At 39.4% G+C, this 17704-nt stretch overlaps 1 protein-coding gene across 6 annotated transcripts in view; it reads right to left on the reverse strand.

Annotated features, from left to right (window-relative positions):
* Positions 1–16916, reverse strand: part of LOC109930483 — a 39098-nt gene extending 22182 nt beyond the window's left edge. For all 6 annotated transcript variants that reach the window (XM_048602998.1, XM_020529968.2, XM_020529967.2 and 3 more), the window contains exons 1-4: positions 16161–16916; positions 10889–10959; positions 8797–9022; positions 1310–4074 (exon numbers count right to left, since the gene is read on the reverse strand). In XM_048602998.1, coding sequence (XP_048458955.1) covers positions 1310–4074; positions 8797–9022; positions 10889–10959; positions 16161–16599 — 3501 coding nt within the window. In that variant the 5' untranslated portion in view covers positions 16600–16916. The remainder of the gene's footprint in view (positions 1–1309; positions 4075–8796; positions 9023–10888; positions 10960–16160) is intronic.
* Positions 16917–17704: the final 788 nt, after the last annotated feature.

The following is a 17704-nucleotide window of genomic DNA, read 5'->3' on the forward strand; positions in this document are numbered from 1 at the left end:
ACAATTGAGGTCCCAACACTGATCCCTGAGGCACACCACTAGCCACTCACCGCCAACCAGAAAAACACCCATTTACCCCTACTCTTTGCTTTCTACTAGTCAACCAATCCTCTATCCATGCCAATACATTACCTGTAATACCGTGCAACTTTATCTTATGTAGCAGCCTTTGGTGTGGCACCTTGTCAAATGCCTTCTGGAAATCCAGAGACACCACATCCACAGGTTCCCCATTGTCCACCATGCAAGTAATGTCCTCAAAGAATTCCACCAAATTAGTTAAACATGACCTACCCTTCATGAACCCATGCTGGGTGTTCCCAATGGGACAATTTATATCCAGATGTCTTGCTAAAAGATGTCACTGTTCCTTTCTTTGTAATCTCTTTTCAGTCCACATATCTCACAGGTGTGCTGATTGAATCTGGATCTGATTAATCTATCCCCAGTGGCTATACTTTCAGCATTAAGTTCTAGAATTCCCTCCCAAAATCTTCCCTACCTCTACTCTCCTCGAAGGCATTCCACGAAAATTACCTCATCTACATTAATATTATACCGTTTGGTGTCAAATTTCGCTTCATAATGCACCTGTGAAGCATCTTGAAATGTTTAACATTAAAAGGTACTAGACAAATAAGTTGCTTTTTTATTTAACTGTTCATGGGACATGGGCGTCACTGGCCAGACAGCCTGTCCCAGGCTGCACTTGACAAGGTTCTTGGTGAGCTGTCTTCTTGAACTGCTGCAGTCCACATGCTGTAGGTTGACTCATAATCCCTTTAGGGAGGGAATTCCAGGATTTTGACCTAGCGACAGTGAAGGAACAGCAATATATTTTCCAAGTCAGGACGGTGAGTGGCTTGGAGGGCAAGTGGCGTATGGTGGTGTCCACATGTACCTGCCATTCGTTCTTCTAGATGGAAGTGGTTGTGGGTTTAGAAAGTGCTCATCTAAGGATCTTTGGTGAATTTCTGCAGTGCATCTTGTAGATAGTACAGACTGTCCTTCAATTCTGATATCATTCTAGTAAATCTCGTCTGCACCATTTGTGAGGCCTTAAGAGCCTTCCTAAAGCATGGCATCCAGAATTAAACACATTCCAGCTGAGGCCTAATTATATTATGAAGAATTAGCAAAAAACTTCCTTGACCTTTGAACACACTGCCTCTACTTATAAGCAAACTACAATTCTGGTCAATTTGGATATAAAATGATTAGACTTAATTTTCATTTCCACGGTTTATCTTGTCATCTTAGTCCTCAGATCAAAAATACTGTCATTAATTCTCAAACAAAAGAAGCATACCTTTGGTGGGTCCTTGGAACCTATGAGCTTCGAACTAGCTCTGGCTACTCTTTGCAACTTTATTGCCTTCTGCGAGGTAGACAGTTGTTCATCTTTCATTATCATGTTAGGATGCTTTGCCCTTTTATCCAACAGTGTATTCTTAATATTCAAATTTATTAGCTTCTTTCCGTACAAGCCAACTAGTTTCATTTTATTATTTTTTGCTGCTACACTTTTTGTCCTTTCTGAAATTTTTGAGCATGAGTTTCGTCCAATGCCACGTTTAGTTGTGCAACAGTTCTGCCTTGTGTTAATCACTGTTTGTTTGATGGCTTGCTTAGAATCTCCTTTCAAATCCACTTTTGCTTTAGCTACATGACTACCCTTCAGAGTACAACTAGGAGACAATTCAAATTGTTTACTTTTGGTTGGATTGGGTAGCTGGAGTACGTCAGTTGTTTTCTCACGTTGAGACATAAAAAATCCAAAAGAAAATCCAGCTTCAATCAGTTTTTGTGTTGGTATGTGTTTTCTTTTACCAAGTACTGGAATATTTCCATCAGTTTGAATGTTGTGCAATACAGTACCTGAATTTTGGTTTTCAGCACCTAAAGATCGGCACCTTGTGTTTTTTACTTTCCTTCTAGATTGCATTTTTTCACATGGAGCAGTTCTGGTCTGCTTTCCTGGGTCCTTGAAAACAGTTTTTAACTGTTCTTGTTTCTTTGTCTCCTGCTTAGACCTCAATTGTGATGGCATAGACCGGTTATTTCCTATTGGCTTCCTATCTAGTTGAGTCATTCTCTTCTGCTCATTTCCCACTCCACAAGTGTTTTGGTGAATATTTGGAACTACTTTATTCCCTTCATATTTCCCTTTAAACTTTTGAACATTACCTACCACTGCTTTTTCAGACAGTTGATTTGAAGAATTCTCATCCAGAACTTGTGTCTCATTAGTTTTGGATGACATGGTCATAGAGGCGTCATCAGAAAATGACTCCATTAGTTTTGGAGTCTGATCTAATGATCTAGAACGATTTGGTAGCATTCTGATGGATGCACATCTTCTCAGAGTAGCATTTTGTGGGCAACTTGGTATTTTATTATCCAAGTCTGTTAAGTTACAAGTGCTATAATTCAAAGATGAATTATATGAATGCCTAGTCTTCCGTCTGCCACTAGGTACGTCATCTGTCAGGCAGGGTGAGACCTTAGATGTTGTGCTTCCTTGCAAGGAAGAACTTTTTACAGACATATAATTGGCATATCTTCTACTTTTTCTAGTCAATGAACTGCCTTCTGTATCCTTGCTGTCATTTGACTGAGGTTTTGATAACACTGTTTTTTGTTTTCTGTCTTCTCTGCAGAACTTCTTCCTATTCCTCAATACATTTGGCGAAATACTGGAATCTAATTTGCAGTGTTGTGATTTCTTTGTTAAAGGTATATTCCTCTGGCTACTGCCTTTACCAAATTTATTCACTTGTTGGATTTTCTTGTCAAGACAACTGCTTCGGCTTTTAGGTTTAGCTTTAGGATTATTTACTTGTGTTTTAGTTGGAATGCAAACCATTTCCTTTTTGGCGTGACCCTGAGAGACACTATTTTTACGACTTAAAGATTTTGATTTGTTTAGTGCAAGCATTGTTTTGTTTAATTTTTGATTGTCGACCATTTGTTTCTGTACTGATGGCAGAATCTTTTCAATGACGACAAAGCAATTGGCAAGTGCTTTTGCTTTAATATGGTCATCTTGCAACGGAGTTTTTGCAATATCTATTTTTCTTCTCTTTGTCCCAGTAAGCAATGAATAATTTTTTACTTTAGGCTGTCTAAGTCTTCTTTTTTGCTTCCAACCAGCCTGTTCTTCACCATCTGCAACAGAAGTTTTCCTCCGTAACCCTAAAACACTGAGCAATTTGTATTTCTCTGTTGTGTTAGGAGAATAAAGTTCTTCTTCAGTGGTCATTTGTCTAACAGGTGATCGGAGAAGTGCATTCATTCCTTTACAACCAGAGTTGTCCTGAGTGCTTACAATGTTACGATTCAAATGCTTTGACATTCTTGTACATGGTTTGGATTTTATGGGAGCTTTCTCAAAGTTGCATTTTCTTTGACTAGCATTTCTTGACATGCCAGCTAATCTAAAATCTAGTGAATTAGGGACGCTACTCAATGCTTTATTTACAGATGGGCATCTTTGTGGGGAGAGAGATTTAACTTTTGAGAGGATTTTAGATGGAGTTTTATCATAAAAGTCAAACAATTTAAATCGTCGACTTGAACTTTCCAATGTCTCCGCTTCAAGGCTATTGACAGAAGTTTCACAATGGACTGGCGTCACTTTGTCTTTGAGAAGTCCTGATTGCATTTCTTGAAACTTAACAGTAAAATCTGAGACTTTTGTTTCTCCTTGAATCATTGCTGAATGTGCTCTTGCACCAAACACATTTCTATCCACTTTTTGTTGTGTTGTGCCATCTTCTAACTGACTTAACTTTGAACAAATATCTGAAACATGCTGTCTAGCTCCAGTTAAAGACTGATCAATAAAAGCTTCAAATGAAGAAAATTCCTTTTTCTCTTCTTTGCTTTCCTCCTTATGTATTTTATTGTTCCCTGTTCCATGGAATTTATGCAACGCCGAACACATCTCAACCACTTCCCAAATCCGCAGGTGTCTTGCTAAAGCAGATGTCTCAGCAAAATAATCCGGTTTCAGCGACAACGAAGATGTGTACGAAAATTCCAACAGTGGAAGGAAACTCTTGCTGCTGAAGCCTAGAAGGCAAAACAAAATTATAAATTGCATTTATCTCCTTAAAACAGTGAACACTTTGGCACTTTGCTCAATAAATGATGGTTCTACAAGCAACACTTTTTCCATTTTCAGCTTCGAGTGTTATTAACAAAAAGTTAAAAAGGGAAATAAGATATTTCACTTTGAATTGAAGAACCTAAAGATTTTTTTTTCTCCTGATAGCAAATAACAAATTTGACTTCATCCAGTGCTATCTGAAAACAGTTTCGGGATCACCATCACATTGCACTTCAAAGGATTCCTTAAGACTAGAAATGTAACTCTTTCATGAAAAAGTTGGACTGATTCTCCCGAACTTCGTTACTGAGGTACATTTCAAGCATATTTTTGGCCTCGTCTATGCTTCCTTCCAGTTCACGTTCAGTGGAATCAAACTTCTCCCATTTGATGATTGTATTGCACAATACAGTTTCTATTTCCTCAAGTTTGGATTTACATCTGAGGCAATTTCTATGCTTTCACAATTGACTTTCACTAACTCTTAAAATCATGATTTTAAATAATGAGCATTTAAACTTTTATCACAAGTTACTGTGATAAACGTAAAGTTGCCATTGTCCAACTAGACAATGGGACTGCTCTTTCATTAGAGAGAGACAACTAGTGGTGGTTCAACCCGAGGCTCATCAGCCTCAGGCAAGGGAAAGGGTTGCAAAGGAGTGCGCTCTGTGGTAACTCGGCTGGTACAGAAGTTGAACATACACTGTTACCATTATTCTGCATCACAGACCAGCCAGCCAACTCAGCTGTGATTCAATAACTGTTGAACCTTAAAGCAATCAATTCACCTTAGAAAATATAATGGAAGTAATTTCATGTAATATGCATTGAGAATATTAGCTCTCTAATGAGAAATTTGCACAGTGACATCTCAGTCACAAAGAGAAATTCTTGACATTGGACATTAAATAAATTTATCAAACTAACGTTTTCTACAGTTTCATTTAATCTAAAGCTTCTGAACCGGAGCAAACTACTACAATCATCCTGATGTTGCAACTGTAAAAACAATACAAATCTAATTGCTGGTCTTAAAATTTATTAAATGGCATTCTTCTAAATACACTGAAAAAATAGCTTGGCTTATAGGGTAAAGTCATACAGGTACATACCATGGTGTCCTGGGCCACATAAGGTTTAAACTTGTATTTTCAATAATTTGCATTTTACTCAAGTTGGTAATACCAACAGATCTTGATGTTTTCCTCCAAGTTCACTCATGAGTGAACAGTGCTCAGAACAGCACTTCCAAACCCACAAAAACTAAAAGTATCAGTAAGTTAAAAAGTAAATGCCGTAATTGAATTACTTATGCAACACAAAGGCAGTCCATTCAGCCAACAGGTTTATGCCAACGTTTATGCTTCACACAAGCCTCCATCTAAATTACTTCATCCTCTTGTACCACCATACATTTCTATTTTCTTCTACCAATATTTAACTAACTTTTCTTAAAGTGGATCACTTGTTGGCCTCAATCATTATTTGCTGTACATCATTTCACATTTTAACAACTTAACAAAAGTTCATGAATTTCCTATTAAGATTATTAATCAAATATTAATGTGTGAGAATTGACTTAGATACCCTTCAATGGTCAAACTTCAGGGTCAATAAGCCAAAGGTTGAGCTTTTCTGGCAAACAGAAGAGGCATTAAACACTCAAAAGCAAATTACCGAGGATGCTGGAAGAATGAAATAAAAACAAAGTCCTCGAGAAACTCAGCTACATCTATCGAACAGTTAATATTTTGAGTCTTACATGACTGTTCTTCAGAACAGAGGAGTTCTGAAGTGTCATTTTTGTCTGTTTTGCTCTTCAAATATACTGCCAGAATTGCTACATTTCTATAGCGTTTTTTTGTTTCAGCAAAGGTATAAAACCTTTTACAATCAAGAAGAGTAAAATTCTCAAAATTTAAAAGCCTACGCGTCAACCTTGGTTGACCGGTACAACATAAAACTAAAAGCAGGCTATCCTACTGACAGTTGAGTAAGTCCCCTCAACCTGATGAGTGTCAGCCTAGAAAATTGAAGGAAGCAGCTAAAGAGATACTGGATGAACTGGTACATTGGAAATTTTCCAGTTGAAAATCTTGGGGCCAACTGGTTTTCAGAAAATAATATTTTTGGTTTTCGGATATATTAGGACACCATCTCAGATATGATCCAGCCAATTTGGATCCATTCCAGACCTTTGCTTTAAAAGCAGAGATTTTTTTTCCAAAGCTCATTTCCAAACTGCCCAAACTCAGCACGGTCTGCCTGAGTGCACTTTCAAAAGACCTTTCAAAAACAAAGTTGCTGGAAAAGCTCAGCAGGTCTGGCAGCATCTGTGAAGGAGAAAACAGAGTTAACGTTCTGTTCTAAGGAAGGGTCACTGGACCCGAAACGTTAACTGTTTTCTCCTTCACAGATGCTGCCAGACCTGATGAGCATTTCCAGCAACTTTGTTTTTGTTCCTGATTTACAGCATCCGCAGTTCTTTCGGTTTTTATTCAAAAGACCTTTTGGTTTTTAGGTCTTTGCAGTTTTCAGATGTGTGGATTAGAATATTCCACCTATAGTAGTCTTCCAAGAATACTTAGGTTCTGGGAAAGGTCCAGAGAATTGGAAAGCTGCCAATGTAGAACCCTTATTCAAAAAGGAGGGGTTTAAAAAGATAAAATAGATCAGTTAACTGAACACACAAAAACAAATTGCTGGAGAAATTCAACAAGTCTGACTTGAATGTTAAATCTGATTTCTCTCCATAGACACGGGCAGACGTACGTAGTTTCTCCAGCAATTTCTGTTCTGTGTTTCAAATCTCCAGTAGCCGCAGTTCTTTGTTTATTTTGCCAGTTATTTTAACAACTGTCACTAGGAAAACAAAACTGTTTATTATAAAGGATGAAACTGCACAGCATTTAAAAATGTATAATCAAGCAGAGTCAGCATTGCTTCATTAAGGAGAAATTATGCTTGATGAATTTATTAGAATTTTTTAAGGCAGGATACGTAACGGGGAATGTAAAGATGCAAGACATTTCCATTTCTGAAACGCATTTGATAAGATACCGCTCATGACTACTTAATATGACAGAAGTCCATGGTGTCATGGTATTCTGGTAGTATCAATGCAGGGAGGGAGGGGTGGCATTTTCAGGATAGCAATTTGCAACACAGGGATCAGTGTTGGGGTCACAATTATTTACAATAGATATTAATGACTTAGAGGCAGAAAGTGAATATACTCTTAGCAAGTCTGCGGATGAAACAATTATAGGTCAGATGGAAAGTTGAGAGGAAGACAGGATGCAGACAAGTGAGTGGGCAAAGTAGCAGCAGATGGACTATAATGTGAAGAAAGTGAGAGATTATATACTTAGCAGGAAGAATAGAGGAGCTAAATACTATTTAAATAGAGAGAACTGTAGAAAAATACACACAAAGAGATTGGGGATCCTCATACATAAACCACAAAAAGCTAGCATACAAGTTCAATAGGTAACAGGGAAGGCAAATGAACTGTTAACCTTTATTTCAACGGGAATAGGGTATAAAAATAGGAAGGATTTGCTAAAATTACACAAGGCAGTTATTAGACCACAACTGGTATAGTGAACAGTTTTGGTTCAATCTAAAGAAAGATACACTGACATTGGAGACAGTCCAGCAAAGGCTCACTAGGTTGATACCTAGTATAGAGTAATTTTTTAAAAATGAGTAGAGGTTGAGTAGTTGGGTCTGTACTTATTGGTGTTCAGAAAAATGAGGGGTAACTTTCATGAATAAGATTCTTAAGGAGTTGAAAAGGGTAGATGCCAAGGGGTTGCCTCCCCTTGTGGGAATGTCTAGGACCAGATGGCATAATCTCAGAGAAAGAGATTGCCTCTTTAAGACAAAGATAGAGGATGTCTTTCTTCTCTCAGAGGGTAGGGAATCTGTAGAATTCTTTACTGCAGAGAACTATAGAGGCTGGGTCATTAAGTATATTCAAAGCTGATAGAGAGATTTTTAGTCATAAGGGAATCAAGGGTTATGGGGATAAGACAGGAAAGTGGACTTGAGGATTATCAGATCAGCCATCTCATTGAATGGCAGAGCAAACTTGATGGCCAAATGGCCTACTCTGGCTTGACATCTTATCGTTTAGAGCTATTCAACAGCAATTATGCTCTGTCCAGTTGCCACTGTATATCAAAGACTCACCTGTAACACTTGCAAAAGTACAAGAAAGAATTTGACTCTACTTGGCATCCTTCACGTCCTCAGTAAGTTCCAAATGATTCATAAATTGGATCTTTTGAAATGTGGTCATTTAGTCTTCGGCAATCATAACAGCCAAATTGCATATATTGAGGTATCTCAAAAAGCAATGAAATAAATGACTGGTTAATTGAAGGCCAAATGTAGGTAGAATAATGAAGGAATTCCCTGCTCTTCGTCAAATAATGCAACACAATCTTTTATGTCCAACTGATGTCAGAGATATGGTTTGAAGTCTTATTTTAAAGAATTCATCTCTGACACAGCACACCATCCCTGTCAGTGTTGAAGGGGCTTAATTGTCAGCCTATCTAACATGCTCAACTCTGTAGCATGGACTTGAATCCATGTCCTCCAAACTCGTCAGTACACTACGTTAAGCTGACATTAGAAATAAAACAAACTTAAATAATCATTTCAAAATGCTTCACCTTTCAAATCCACAATTTTATTAGAAGTAGATCCCTTCTCTGAAAACAGATCCTGGAAGTATTCACTAACAGCTGCTAACACAGCACGATGAGCTGGATAGGATGTTTTCTCCACTATCAAAGTTACATCACAAAAAAGGCCTTTAGAGCGTTGATTGTTCAGTCTCTCAAGCACTTTGGTGCAGTGTGTAGGCAATTCACGAGTTATATGCTTTTCTTCTGAAATCTGCCAAAAAAGTATACAAATGTAACTTTTCACAACATTTATTGCACTCCTTCCATCTGGTAAATCAGATCTCCATTAGTAGCCTTCCCAGACAGGCTCAAACACAATTTAAACATCACAAACCCAAATTAATCTCATGCCATTTTGTCATAAAGTGCATCAGTACTTCAAGGCAGCAAATGGAATCAATAAACAAATTACGCAGACTGCAAGTATCCATGATTTACAATAGGTACAATTTTAGATAAATGTTTGACATTGTTTTGAATTTTAACCTGTAAAGGTAAAGTTGCCATAATCCTACTGGGCCATAGGTGCTCTCTAATTAGAGAAACACAACTGGTGGTAGTTTAACCCAAGGATCACCACAACTCGGGCAAGGAGAGAAGTCGAAAAGTTAGGACCTTCACGGTAAATTACAGCCAGTATGGGAACTGAATGCATGCAGATGGCATTGCTCTGCTTTGCAAGTCAGCCATCCAGCCAACCGATCCCTTTTCATTTGTATTAGGCTAGAAACAATATAAACACTAACTTGAAAGCACAAAAAAAAAATCAACAAAACAAACCTGTAGAACAGTTAACAATCAGCATTTTAATGTGACCCATTTGATTATTAAACTCCTCAAAGCAATGCTTATAAGAATGCCAGTAAAAATCAACATGTTTCTGGGATCTTATTAACCTGAGGCTTAGAGTCCTCCGAATTGATCCTACTTTGACCTCAATATAAACACTAAAAACACAACTCTGTTTTCAATAATGGAGTCCTTAATACCTCAAATTAATTTAAGAAAGTTCTCTGGTAGACTGACAAAGTCCGTTTCATTCATCATGCCCGTACTTGCCGACTTAGTTATATTCGGTTCAGAAACATTAGTAACTTTAAAATTCTCATCCTTAATTTCAAACATATTGCTTTGCCCCTTCCTATTGCCATAACCTTCACACCCTGCTACCCTTCAAGATCTCTATGCTATTCCAATTCTGGCCTCAAGTACCCCAAATTTTATTGGTTCAGCAATTATGGCTGTGTTCTACCACCTAAGCCCATGAGCTTTTTCCCTTTTGAAACATTCTTTCTCCAAACATCTACAGCCCTGCAATCTTTTGAAATATCTGCATTCCTCCAGTTCTGGCCTGGTTAACATTCTTGATATTAAATTGTCTCAACACAGCTGTGGAATTTCATCCCTAAACCTTTCCATCTCTCCATTGCTCTCTCCTTTTCCTTAAAACTCACCCTGATGACCAAGCCTTGGCCACTCATCCTAACATCTCCAATTGTGACTGTCAAATTTTGTTTGACAATACTCCTGTGAAGCATTTCAAAATATTTTATTGTATTAAAAGACACTATATAATCAGCTATGATCTAGAATGGAAAAGCTGACTTGAGGGGTAGAATGCTCACTCCTGGCCCTCTGCTACTACATAAATGGAAGTTATTGTTAGTCATTAGGACTGGATTGCTTCACCATTAGCAGTAATTTTTGAAAATATCGGATTTTAAACCTAAATCACATATTCCCACACATCCATGATACCCTTTCACCCTTTTGTTGGAGTAGAATCTATCCAGTCCTGCCTTTAAAATGATTATTTGAAAGGGAATTGGATACAGATTTGAAAGAAAAGGAAAACAGCCGGAAATGCAATTAAAAATCCATGGCTGCAAATGGAGTTTGAACACCAACAGACATGATGGGCTAAAGAGCCCAAGAACTTATTCAGGAGAAAATTTATATTCAGCTAAGCAAAACAAGTTTACAGAATTTACATGACCACACTGATTATAGCTTTTCTACTCCTTCACCAATAGTTCTCATAAATCTAATACTATCAGCTTATTTTCCCAACACTTACCAGAAGATTATCTTTTCCATCTTTACATTGATTGCATCCCTGGACATAGTCTCTGATGTCTGGAAACATCCCTGAAATAGATGAAGTTGCATTAGAAGATATATAAACTGATCAATTTACACTAGTTGCATTAGTTACATTTGCTATTAAACCACTTCTATGGTCTTGTTGTCAAACATCCATATAAAATTACATGCAGCTTTTGATGGTATTAGAGAAAATAAAAACCACACAACTAACACAAGACTTTGCATAAACCTCTGAACCTACATTACGTTCTTCCATTATTGTAGAGTCTGTCTAGGGACCTTTTCATCCAAACCACATAATGACTCAAGTTATGGTGAACAGTTTGTTTTGATTTGTCTTCTCACTAGAATTCTAATATTTTTGTATGCACAAAATAAATATTGAAGAAACCTAGGAGAAAAAGAACACCAAATCTACAGCTCTCAGAATGTAGCAGTGAACATGCCACATTGGTCGGTCTTAATTCTTCAACAGTTGCTGCACATTTGATTTCCAGTGCTTGAAGGAAGATTAAATATTTTATAAACAACGGATTCCAGAGGCAAGGCAAAAATATAATTTCACAAAATAGACTTTTGCCAAAGAGAAGTATCTGCTCAAAACAAAACAGTACCTCAACTGATTTCTCAAGTGTGAATGACCTGTTCAGCTGACAAAATTCACAGCAAGTTACGATGCTGTAAACTCCTAAAGCATCCTTTAATGCTCCCCAAAATTGAATTGGCTTTGAAATGAAACGTGCACGAACTTACGAAATTTCTCAAACCGTGACCCAGCTTCAAATACATGAAAGATAGCCCCCAGATATTCTCATGAGATCACAGTATCACTAGCAAGGCCACCATTTACTGTCCATCTATAACTGCCCTCAAGAAGGTGCAGATGAGTGACCCTCTTGAACTGTTCCAGTCCACAAAGTACAGGTACATCCACAGTGATGTTGAGAGGGAAATGTCATGTTTTTGATACAGTGATATGAAAGGAACAGCAATGCAGTTCCAAGTCAGATGATGGGTGGGCTTGGAGGGGAGCTTGCATGTGGTGGCAAGTCCACATGTCTGTTGCCCTTGTCCTTCCAGGTTGCAGAAGTCACAAGTTTGGAAGGTGCTGCAAAAAACAAAAACAAAACAAAAAACCCTGTCAAGTTGCTGAAGCGTACCCTGCAGATAGTACCAGTGCACCAGTGGCTCATGAAGCACATGTTTAAGATGGTGGGTAAGGTGATGGCCAAACAAGCTGCTTTATCATATCTAATGCCCAGTTCCTGAGTGTTGTTGGAGCAACATTGTCAATGCTCAGTACCAACAGTTTATACCATCCACAAAGGGTTCTTGTGGTTCAGTGGTAGTATCTCTACCAGGAGCTCCAAGTACATGGCTTAGCTGTTCCAGAGGTGTGTAATAACATCTCTGAATAAATTAATTGCAAAATAGTTTCTGCATCATCTACAAGATGCAGTGCAGACATTCACCTAAGATTCTTGTACAGCACCTTCCAAACTAATAACCCCTACCATCTAGAAGGACAAGGGCAGCAGACACACAGGAAACTCACCATCTGCAAGTTCACCTCCAAGCCACCCACCATCCTGACTTGGAAATGTATCACCATTCCTTCAATGTCACTGGGACAATATCCTAGAATTCCCTCCCTAACAGCATTATGATCTACCTACAACATACAGACTGCAGAGGTTCAAGAAGGCAGCTCTCCCCCAGCTTCTCAAGGACAAGGTGGGATGGGCAATGAATGCTGGCTCAGCCAGCAATGCCCACAGCTCAAGAGTGAATTTTTTAAAAGTATATATTTATTGAGCCAAGTGGAGAATATTTCATTGCAATCCTAACTTGAATCCTGTAGACTTTGGTCAGACTTTACGGTGTCAGGAGCTGAAGTCCAAGCCTCTAATCTGTTCCTGTCTTACATAGCTGCTTCAGTTAAGTTTCTAGTCAATGAAAACACCTTCCAAGATGTTGATGGTTGGGGACTCAGCAATAATAAAGCCCTTGTGCAAACAATCATTGCCTGGCACTTATGCCACACATTACTTGCCACATATCAGTCCAAGCCTAAATGTTGTACAAGTCTTGCTACATGTGGAAAAGGCCACATTCAAGGAGATAACTTCCTCCATCCCATCTAAAACAAGTGTAAATCTCAAACTTCATCACCCATTTTAAAAGGAATGCATTTATGGGTCTTCAAAAAAATTAACATTCCAAAGGAAAAAACCAACTGCCGCTGGGGTCTACTGCAGCAAACCAATACTAGGTCCTTCAATGCAAACTGGGACCATAATTCAACTTTGCCAGGATTCAAACGCAGAATTCCAGACTTGGCACCTCTTAATAGTATTTACAATGGTCATTTTAATCATTCCATTATGAACTCAAGCTTTTAATGTTGTTCTCCTACAATTTGTGATCTCCATATTATAAGTTGTATTCTGAAGGACTTGATAGGTTTGCCATACATGCCTTAGGTGCTCAGAACTTCAGGATAACTCATGCCTTTGAACTAATTACCTTCCTCAGCCTTCAGCTGACACTTCTACACAGTTCCCTCTTTTTACATGAGAAATATTCAATCATATTCCTCTTTTGCATTCACTGGCAGCTGTGAAATTGTCTTGTCTGAGGATACTCCTCTTTTTCACCTTCACATGATAAAGTGTGATAAATTCCCAATGGTAACACAGATTAAAAAAATTCATAAAGAAGCTTTGGTCACAAAGATGCTTGTTCTTTACTTTCATAAGAAATTCAGGAAAGGGGGCACGATATTTTCTGAGATAGCAGTCAACCCACATAAGCTCCTAATTCTTGATGCTACCCTATCTTTCTCTCCACCTCCCCCAAAAAAGTAGTCTATTCCTCCTCTCCACCTCCTTCTGCATAAAATTTCCAAGTCTAAACTTTCCCAAGTTTATCCACTCTCCTTTACTTTAGGGGCTCACAGAACTCCAAAAAAAATTAGTAAACATGCTTAATAATCTTAAGTAGCCAAAAAAACCTCCACCCCTCTATCACCAGAAAAATGAACTTTAGATTCTTCAAATACGCCAGAGATCTGTATTACACTAATTTTCACTGTGGTTGTTGTCTTTGTGTTGTCTTCAATATCAAAATATCCCTGGCTGTCATTAGATGGCCTTTACAACATTTTTCCAGACGTCAAACCAGCATCTTGTCCAGATGCATCATCTCCTCCATGTTGTGCTTTACTTGTATGATTGTAATTCTAATTCATTTATAGCCATCATCAGTAAGTTATCAACTAATACCTCGAATTCCCATGTTGTGCCCTGTATCCTATAGGCATATGGATTTTACCACTCGCCCATATCTAATACTAGTGGCCACTTATTTATCAGCTCATCCTCCAAAATGGTTTTATTTCTTTTTCCTGCAAATTTTGCCATATTCTCCAACTGTAAGATATTTTACTGTCACCAATTAAAATATTCCAAGTGTCATGTAAAAATGGCTGCATGCAATTGTCGTGGTAAATTATTCATTTTACCACGTCTGTAACTTAAATCAAAGACATCAAGTTTAAAATTAATAACCAATGAATCGTCACTAATACAGCTTTGAAATTAGGTTCAAAAACTTAGTTACTAAATGCTAAAGCTTGGGGAGCGCCTGTAGGATCTATTTCTCCATAGGAACCATAGTTTCGAAGGAGGCTTGGAGAGATATGGGCCAGGCGGATGGGACTAGTTTAGTTTGGGATTACGGTTGGCACGGACCGGTTGGACCAAAGGGTCTGTTTCCGTGCTGTATGACTCTATAATATAGATCACACAATTGTAGATTCAACTCAAATGTGGCTTACCATTCCACAGCATAATTCAGATCACAAACTCGTCAGGCAAAAAAGCCTGGAAATTTGTTCTCAAGGCACAATGGACCAGTAACTCCAGTCTCAATAAATTGAGAAATTTGACGAGAACCAGCTTTTACCATAAATACTGCAATCATGTTTTCTGCCACTAGAGGCTCTTAATGAGCTACCTAAGTAGGACAGCCCGCTAGCAATGGAAAATACTGAAGTAGGTACTACAACCATTGACTTATAAACAGTGTACTTGCACAATTTCCTAAACAATGAACGAGTTGCATTAAAAAAGGAACTGAAATTTCAGATAACTTTATAATCATTGACACTAACAGCTCTACAATAGAAATGCAGTTGAACTAACTCAAAGCTTGAAAAAAAGCTGGATTCAACTGGCATGGCGAAAGCGAGCAAAGCAAATAAGATTTGGACAGGACGTGGCTCAGATTACCAAACAAACATGACATCACGAACTCAGGTTGTCCACGGAAACGCAAGCTTCATTACATCCTTTGTACCATTGGAAGATCTCTATGTATACTCAAGAATGTCAAATAACCCACATTTCTTCCATTACTCAAAATCGGAGTTTATTTTTAATTGTTGGTTACGACTGACATCTTTCTTATAATTCAGCATACTGCTCCATTAACCCCAACCATTCTATTGAGCTCTCCGGCCTTCAGGAGATGCGTCCAGTTTTACAGAAACAAGGTGGCGCAGGGAAGCAGCGTCAGGCCAAATCACACTTGTGCATTTCTAGCAGTCAGTTCAACAAATCAATGATCTCTGCAGGTGAACAGAGCATTCTGGCCCCTCACCGCCTGAAAAAACTTTTAAGAAAGCTAGAAAAACAAAGGGAAGACAGCGGTTTAACCGTGCGGATTTAAACAAGTCCAGCAAACTGGCCATTTTAACGTTTATGAAAACACATTTAGAAACCGTGCTACATCTAGACTTGGGATCTTAAAACGCTTCCCCGGCTGGAAAAAAATTCGGCGTGAGTGAAAAGTAAACCTGGGTGTTGCCACAACTCCCAGAAAGATTTCAAACACCAAACGAATTTCAGCAAAACTAATGAGTCGAGCAAAACTGTCACATGACAAAAACATCAGCCCTGGTGAGCAGAGGGTGCAGGAGTCAGATAGGTAGGTAGATCCTTCTGAAAAGCAAAGTTGCACAAAAAAAAGGAAACTGAAGATTTTGACTTTGCATTCCACCACAGACGCACGAATTGATGATCGGTTGCAAATTAAGCGCAGGCATTTTCTCCATTACATTATCTACTTTCTCTCAACCCACCCCCCTCCCCACAACCACCAAGAGTAAAAAAAAGAGGGGGGGGTTAAGAGAGAAAGAGGCCGGCGGGAAGTAAAGGCAGGAGTCAAGGCGAGGAACCCACCTTCCCACCAGTAGTTCTCGGAAACATTTTTGTAGGTCTCCTCCATGGTGCAGTGGCGGTGCCCGGGGGCCGGCTGCTGGTGGAAAGCGGCGATGACAGCCCGCCGCTGCTCCTCGGCGGGGGCCACCAGCACCTCGGTGTAGCTGGTCGCCCCTCTCTCCAGCCTCTTGCGGTACAAGGTGCCGTCGATCAGCTCGTAACCGGAGGCCGCCCAGGTCGGATCGCCCGAGGAGCTGGAGGAGGCGCCGGCGACCTTCCTTCCAGAATGTTCTTTTTCCTCTTTTTCTTCTTCCTCCTCCTCCTCCTCATCCTCATCGCCTTTGCCCAGCTCCCCACCACCGCCGCCGCTACCTCTCTCCGAGCCGGGGAAACACGGCTCATCCCTGTCCTTTAAATACCGGCTGGTCACCACCTCATATGTGCCGCTGTCGCCGGCCATTTTCCAGGCCCCTATTTTCTTATGGAGAATAAATAAATTAGTTGATTCCGTCCCTTCTTTGGTGTGTTTTTTTTTGTTTTGTTTTGTTGCTGTTGTTTTCAATTTTGTGGCTTGCCTCTTTTTTGGGAAAAACAAATTCTTCTCTTTCTCCACTTGAGTTATTCACGTCGCCAGTCACTCCCTAAACACTCCCACTTCTCTCTCTCTCCTTTTTTTAAAAAAAATGTTATACTCAATTCCTCCCTCAGTGGCCAAACACCGCGGAGACAACTCGGCCTCAACAACTCTGAAGCTTTTTTTTTTCCCCCTTCACTCGCCCCGCCGCCGGTTCACCAACTCCTTTATATAACCTCGGAAATCAACCTAGCTTGATGGCCGTGACCAATCGTGTCCTTCCAAGGTGGCTATTGGGCCTCGTATGGTGGTTAAGTGTACCGATTGGTGGAGATGAGGGGGCGGGGCCAGTAATGACAAGGGTGGGCGAAAAAAACTCGATGACTAACGTCGCCCTGCTATTAAGGTAGGGTGGCCGAGCGCTCGAGCCGGCTGCTGGAGCACAAGGCGCCACGCGCCAGCCTGGAGTGAAGCATTGTCAATGCTGCAAATATTTAAAAAGTTTTTAATGCTTGTCCATGATCTTCCACCTTCACCACCATCCTACACCTCCCATATGTGAATGTGTAGGGCTTTTCTTTTCCTTTTGCGTTTTGGCAACAACTCTGGATACCAGAGACACACACACAAGGAAAAAAAATTATCAAGTATCTTGAACATATTGAATCCATTGCTTCTTTCTTTCATCGGAAGGGAAGAAAGGTTTCTGCATCACAAGGACCGTTAACTGCTAGAGAGTTTGCAGCCACGTTCAAGAGGGGGACCAACCCAACTCTTAATAAATTTTTTTTGGGGTGGGTGCAGGTAGTGCAGAGGAGTGTTTCCAGGAAGGGGAGATTGTTTTTGTCAGGCTGTCGTCCATTGCCAAATAAATTTTCCAAGTTTGGGAAAATTTAACAAAGACAATCAATGCACATGCAAGGAGAACGTGAAATTATCCAAAGTCAATCGGGAACTGGCTTTTTGAGATTAAAAGTATTGAAATCTCACA

The sequence above is a fragment of the Rhincodon typus genome, chromosome 11, assembly GCF_021869965.1.
Source record: "Rhincodon typus isolate 14 chromosome 11, sRhiTyp1.1, whole genome shotgun sequence".
NCBI lineage: Eukaryota > Metazoa > Chordata > Chondrichthyes > Orectolobiformes > Rhincodontidae > Rhincodon > Rhincodon typus.